This window comes from Aegilops tauschii, chromosome 6 (genome assembly GCF_002575655.3).
Source record: "Aegilops tauschii subsp. strangulata cultivar AL8/78 chromosome 6, Aet v6.0, whole genome shotgun sequence".
NCBI classification, from domain to species: Eukaryota; Viridiplantae; Streptophyta; class Magnoliopsida; order Poales; family Poaceae; genus Aegilops; species Aegilops tauschii.
In genome coordinates, this window is record NC_053040.3 from 474,319,847 (window position 1) to 474,326,849 (window position 7,003).

A 7,003-nucleotide genomic window follows, 5' to 3' on the forward strand; every position below is an offset into this window, starting at 1 on the left:
TAAGTTTCCTGGTTTTAGGAACCTTCTAGAAGGTTCCGGTCCAGTTCAGGTAGGTTTTTTCTCTTCCTTCTGGTTGTTTTACCGATTTTCTTCTGTTTTAATAAATGTTCGGAAAGGAATGTTCGAAATTTCAAAAATTGTTCGCTATTTCATTTTTTTTGGAAATTTCAAAAAGCGTTTGCGTTTTCAATAAATATTGACAAACTTGAAAGAATTTTGTGTTTTCAAAATATGTTCACTGTTTTCAAAACAATTTGAAATGCACTATAGTAAAACCGCGTGCTTCGCTATGTGGGCCGCACCCTCTACGTGCTCCCGTTGGGCACGGTCACGGTCACGATCAGGCAAAGGCCCTGGATTCTCTAAAAATAAAAGGCAAGGGCCCTAGAATCTCGAAGCAGGCCTGCCTCAACTCGACGAGTGACAGGGCCACTCCATGTCAGACCGAGTGAGCAGTGGGACAGAAGGCCGTTGAGCGCACCACAGCCGGTATGATAGCCGGACAACATCGTGAGCTATAGGAACAGGCAGCAGGCGCTTACCATTGCTGGTGGCCGAGGGCGGCTACACGCGAACAGAGCCCTGGCTGGTACTTTCCCCATATAGAGGTAGATCGAGGTGGCGTGCTCGAAGCAGCCAAACGGTAGCGCCCAGCTGACTCTACGGGTGGAGCTGGGTTCGTCGGCGACCTGGATGTTCATGAGGGACGCCTAAGCGTCTTTTTCGTCCAAACTGGTACGATGTCGTTCTCACACATGATTAGTTTACAAGAATAGTGAACTAGTATATCTAGTATAAATCGGAGAGTAAGCTATCTTGCCTCTTAGTTTCTAGCACTCACGATTCAATCTTATTGGAATGTCTTTGTCAATCTTGCAAAGAAAATAACGACACTTTGATTAGGCCCCTAACATCACCGACTCGGCTCTGCATGTTAATCTTCAACTCACCATAGAGTCTAGTGAGATTTTAGGTCCATACTCAATAATATCTAGTTGAATTAAGGCATCTCCTCTTAATCAGAATCCTCGGAATCTGGATAGTCTACAAGGCCCTCAACTGGAACCTTACTTATGTTGGAGACTTGGTCATGATGATAATTGTTCCTGAATGTGATTGCTTGTGCAGCTCTTGAATTGTATGTTTGAGCAGCAACTTGATCATGACTAGATGAATTTGAGCCGTTAGCGTCATCAACGATGCCATCTTCTCCTGTTTTATGTCCTATACCTTCACATGGTTCGTCACTAGAAGGACCATTGGAATACTGGAACTCGTCAAAAACAGCCCCAAGTTGTAAGGCTCTTCGCATTGCTGCAGATACATCAACGCCTTGAGTGTCTCCAAACAAGCTTGGCATCTGAGATGAATTAGAAAGACTAATTAATCACTGAAGTGTTAACTTTATTTTCTGAGTAATATAATATATAAATAACTTTCCATTGTTAGCTCACCATTGTTCTTTGGACATCGTCTTCTGAATGATAGCCCGACATGTAAGGGATTGTATGACGAGTCTTCACGGATTTAGAACTTGAGGCACAATTCCCGTAGCTATCCATAAACATTGCCATGTTTTGTTCCCTTTCCATACGCTTTCGATGTTTCTTGAAAATATAAAATACACAATTATTAGTAGACAATCATTCAAAGATGAAAACTTTAGTTCATAAATTAGGTACTAGAAAACACTATATAATATCAGGCCTTTCGTTTTTTTTCAAGTCAAAAATTTGGGTTCACTGTTCATCTGTATTGTTAACTTATAAACAAAAGCATTTTATAATAATTTTTCTAATACAAGACACTTTGGCTTATTTCAGTCAAATTACATGTTTGACTTAGCTCATTTGAAATGACTCCATACATGCTCCAGAGTTCAATAAATGTGTATTGGGAACACACCTGCAGATGCGCAGAAATTTGTTTCCTCGTAACAGTATCCACGTTCATGATTATCTTTATCTTGCTGGGCGATGCATCTGAAATGAATTAACAGGTAAAATTTCATATTATCGATTTTAAATCGAGAAGGCTAATCCTGAAGTGAAAGTGCTTGGGCCTAAGATGGGTAGTTACTTGCTCCAAGTATTTGAAGAGCATATAAAAACTTGCTCTCCAGGAAAGGTATCCATTTGAAATGAGTGGTCGTTTTAGTTCCATCCTTTTGCTGTGCTACAGACTCTCCAACTTCTTCTCCATCTTGCGCTTTATCTCCAACACCTGTGTGTGCACAACATAATACTTTAATATTTGCAGTTTCATGTTTTCGTGCAATCCAAAGGAAGACAAGACTTATTTTACTTGACACAATTCAGGTTACTACCACATTGAGAAGATTAATATAATGTTCTGGAAAGCATGCACTAAAACAGACGTCTCTAACTTGTACTACTATTACATATAGCTAATTGCGCGTTCATAAACGGAGGCATACATATTCTAGTGACTCAACACTCATATCCGACATATACCTTACACCCAACATATTCTAATGTAGGAAGTGATTTGATTTGATTTGACTGAGTTAATGCAAAATATTTGATTTGATTTGATTGAGTTAATGTAAAAGATTTGCTTTGATTTTCGATTTTCCCATGTCCGACGTATAGCTAGAATGACCGATTTAATTTGATTGAGTTAATGCAATTATCTTACACCCACCAAGAGAGGCATATCAAAATATTTAATTTGATTTGATTGAGTTAATGCATGTCGTGGGCGAGGGGAGGCTTCACCAATGAACATGCGCCACCAACTCACCTTATTGGTAGAGACTCATTCCATTTCAAAGCACCTATCTTTTGAACCTCTTAAACTTTTGCCAAAAAATAATGGCCCTTCTACAGTTGGGGGGGGGGGGGGTCAAATTGATGGCTAAAGTTTGACACAAAATGTGTGTTCTTGAAAACATGGAAGGAGATAGTAATTATTTGCCTTGGTGAAGAAAAAGAGATAGAGATGAAAATAATTCAAGAGAAGCAACGATATTTTACTCTTACTCTTATGTTTCGTGCCAATCTATAAAAAGAAATCTACTTTGAAATGGATGTATTGTACTCCAAAGAATGATTGGATTGGCCATGTGAAAAATTGTACATTAAAATAGATTTTCAATGAACCATTAGATTATAGTGTTAAGATATTTTCTAGAAACTATAAGCATAAATACTTTGTCATAAGATGTTAATTTCAACCTTGAAACAGATACTTCATCCTGTTCAGCCTAAGAACTTTTACATCAAGATGTTGCCACATATTGTGAATGGTAGTAGCATCAAGAGGCTTCTTCGCCAAAAAACGAGCACCAAGTTCAACAGATCTCTTCATTGTGTACATTGTTGTATCTGCTGACATCACTGCTTAAAAAAAAAGACTTATCAACGTCACATAAAAGAAGATGCGTGTGCATGCAGTTGGAGACAATTATTAGTGAACATACTGATCACTTGAAGGTTTCGATGCATATCTTTGGCTGCTTCCAGGAACTGAAAGCCATTCAACTCTTCCATGTCCACCGCTGCTATGACAAAATCAACATCATGTGCTTTCTTTTCAAGAATACCGAGCGCTTCTATGGGACTTGTATAGACTGCCACTGGAAAACAAGATCAACTTCACTATCTGAATGTAATGACATCTCAAAACATGAGAAGAAATGGTTTCCATGAAACGTTGAAAATGTATATTTTCATAAAGATGAAGATAGTTCCTCTTTCATGGGATGTAGAAAACCTTACCATAATAGTTCAATTCAGAGAGCATGGATTTTGCAGAGTTGGCATGGAACTCATCTTCATCAATGACCATCACGATGAGCGCATCTGAGGGCCTTCCTTCTGCTCTTTCTGCCATGGGGTTTCTCAAACCGAGAGCTCTATTTGCTTCTATTTTTCTGTATGCGTGAATGTGGCAATTGGACATTGGTGGCTATTTATAGCTCAACAACGTTTCTTCTGTTTCACACAGTCATGTTTATATAATATAAAAATTTAATACATTACTGTTAAAAAATGCAAAAGAGCTAATAGCACAAAGTGGCCAGGTGTGGCCCATGCATCCTATAAGGTGACACACATGGTGGGATAGAATCTGACACAACAATAAATGAATCACCCCCCCCCCCCCCCTCTCTTCCAAAAAAAGAGTTACCACCAAATGTAGATTGCTCAATAACCACGAAAGTACTAGCTACATAATATATACAAACCAAGCAAACATGTATGTACGGAAATGATATGTTTCACCTAAAGTAGTGGAGAAAATCTATGTGTACACTTGTATTTATATTTGTTATAGAAGGCGTCGAATTCCAAAACGACAAAGCGTAATGACATAACACATCACATGGATGCGACGACAACGTAAAAACAAAACCACAATTAGAACACCATTTTTCGGAGGAGCTGCACTCAGCGGCGATTCTACATGTAAGCTGTGGGGTCAGCTAACCGCCAAACTTTTTTGTATTGCAAGATTATTCTATTTGTATTTGTGCAAAAAAAAGGATGTTTCAAAGTGATCAGTGCACTTGAAACCACAACTCTTTGGTGCTGTCGCAGTCACTGGCGGCACAAATCAAAATGAAAAAGTGATGTCGCATGGATGTGAACACAATGTAGTGGCGAGGTCAAAGTTATAATCACATTCTCCTAAAGAGTTGTAATATTGTTGAAACAATGGACATAGAGTCAGTGTTCTGTGTGACCCTCAAATTTTAGAATTAAAGAACATTACTTTCAGAGGTGATTTCCTACGTGAGGTCCATAAGTCTGCACTAGAAACAAAGTTTCAAACATAATAGAGTACTCTACTTTAAGTACTAGTTGATCATGAGCAAGGAGTCTAACATGGTCTCCTAAATTGTGAATAGTGAAATTTGCTATGGATGGCTGGAGACTAGAATGGGTACACAATGGGCGGTGCCGTTTGGATGGTCTGATGTCATTGGTCACCCGATATCCAATATGGGTGGCCAAAAGTTAGAATGGATCCAAAGTGGGTTGCATCCTTTGGACGATCAGATGTCACCAGTCAGCAGATATCGGCTATGGCTAGTCAAAAGTTAGAATGGCGACAATGTGAGCTGCACCCTTTGGATGGTCTGATGTCACCGGTCAGCAGATATCTGGTATGGGTGGTTAGAAGTTAGAATGGATACAAAATGGGCTGCACTCTTTAAATGTTTGTGACATCATTTGCACTACATTAACTATAGTGTATATGTTCTCACACCCCTCAACCACCAATGGATCTCAAATAAATGAATCTAGCTCTTGTTTTTAACCAAATCAGGTTGTGTAGATTCATGGTTTCACATTTACACATGGTTATCTCTTTATGACATGTGTCCAGTCGTATTTCTCCATGCACGAACAAGTGAATGTTTGTCACACTGGCTTTTGGTGTATATGCATACCACCTTCTTTTTAGAAAAAAGGCCGAGGCCCGGCATTAAATCAATGACGCCCTTACAGACCGATATGCCACGAAAGCAACACAAAACAGAAAAAGAACAGAGCAACACAACAGCTCAAGATACAAGACACACAAGAAACAACTAATCCGCCGCCGCCGCGAACGTGCCGAAGAGGAGGGAAACCATGGAGGGTGATCCAACACCGGAGTCCGGAGGAAGCCCGTTTGCCGTCAAGACCCTGAGAACACACACGGCTGGCACACCCTCTAGTTCTGCCTCCGAAGAGGGCACACCCTGCCCTCTCGCCCTAGCTCGTAGGGCGCTGCGCCGTCGGAAGGCGGAGATGCTCTACCCGAGCACGTGTGGACATGGCACATCCGGTGGCCTAAAGGGATGAAGACAGGAATGAAAGACCCACGTTGTCGAACTAGAGGCAAAGAAGAGGCCGGGAAAAAATGGCATCCACCCCTGCCACTAGAGTGTTGCCCCATGAAGAACACCGGCCGCCATGGCGGCCAAACTTCAGCGCAAGAGCCGAGCCTGCCACCCCGCTGTCCAAAGGCGACGCCTTCAAGAAGGTGACGACGCCGGAGCGTCGCCGCCGCCCAAATGGAGGATTTCAGGTTTTCACGAGGGACACATGGGGGAGGGAAAGGGATGTACCTCGGTGTGGCCCAGAAGAGGGAAAACGCGCCCGCTGCGTCGTCGACGTCGTGGCCGTCACCGCGGGCCAAGGGTTTCCCCCAATCCGCTCCCTCGACCCTAAGCACGCCACCCAGCCTGCAGGCCCGACGAACCAGAGGACGCCGGAGTCCTGAGCAGATGGGGCTCGCCGGGCCGCGCGCGGAGATGCCGCCCTCTTTAGATCTGGCGCAGGGAACCGGTGGAGTCGGCTCCCGCACCGAGCCCCCGACCACCGCCTCCTCGTTTCCCGCGCAACCAAGGATGCGTCTCCGTGTGCTAGTGACCGCCGCCTACTGCCATGCACGCGCCGCCCTCGCCGCTAGGGCCGCCGCCCCAGATCCAACGCCCTACACGAACCATGGGGCGGAGAGGAGCCGCGCCGCCACCTTCCTTGGTGGTCGCACGTCCCAGCCGGCGACCCCTCAGGTAGCGGCGAGAAGGGGGAAGGGGAGGGGGAGGTGGTGCACGACGCTAGGGTTTCGCCCCCGGGTCGCCACCGAGGGGCGACACCAGGGAGAGGAGAAGCCGATCACCTCATATGTGTACCACTTCCCAATGTACATTTTGCTTTTAAATTACTGATCAAACACCCTTATACTACTACGAAGATATCACATATGGAGACTCTATTATATTTTCTTCTTTGAGAAACACAGTACAAAGGCAAACGTTCACATACATGCACGAACACTCGCCCCTATGAACACACACACACTCATAGCCCATCCCTATGATCACCTTCAAGAGACAAGACCAGCAAATCTTAAGACTAAATTTCTCGGACGAGCCAAAAAATAGATAATTATCATAATATTTCTTCCGCAGATAAGGTAAGCATCATTACTATCAGGAAAAATGAGGTGCAACATTTCCTTCGATAAATGCACAGTGACTCGTGTT

General features: G+C 43.2%; 1 protein-coding gene across 1 annotated transcript; it reads right to left on the reverse strand.

Moving 5' to 3' along the window:
* Positions 1-759: 759 nt before the first annotated feature.
* Positions 760-6,626, reverse strand: LOC141026312 (two-component response regulator ORR29-like). Its single transcript, XM_073502558.1, has 8 exons — positions 6,083-6,626; positions 3,741-3,956; positions 3,443-3,598; positions 3,198-3,359; positions 2,080-2,223; positions 1,906-1,982; positions 1,455-1,607; positions 760-1,360 (listed from the first exon to the last, which is right to left on the reverse strand). Exons 2-8 carry the CDS (start codon positions 3,922-3,924, stop codon positions 1,016-1,018), a joined length of 1,221 nt encoding a protein of 406 aa, XP_073358659.1. The 5' UTR covers positions 3,925-3,956; positions 6,083-6,626; the 3' UTR covers positions 760-1,015.
* Positions 6,627-7,003: the final 377 nt, after the last annotated feature.

Coding starts and splice junctions, on each gene's coding strand:
- LOC141026312 (XM_073502558.1), bottom strand. CDS start 3,924: ATGTCCAATTGCCACATTCACGCATACAGAAAAATAGAAGCAAATAGA. Junction 1,983..2,079: donor TCTTCAAATACTTGGAGCAA/GTAACTACCCAT, acceptor AATTCATTTCAG/ATGCATCGCCCAGCAAGATA. Junction 1,608..1,905: donor AAATTTCTGCGCATCTGCAG/GTGTGTTCCCAA, acceptor TATATTTTCAAG/AAACATCGAAAGCGTATGGA.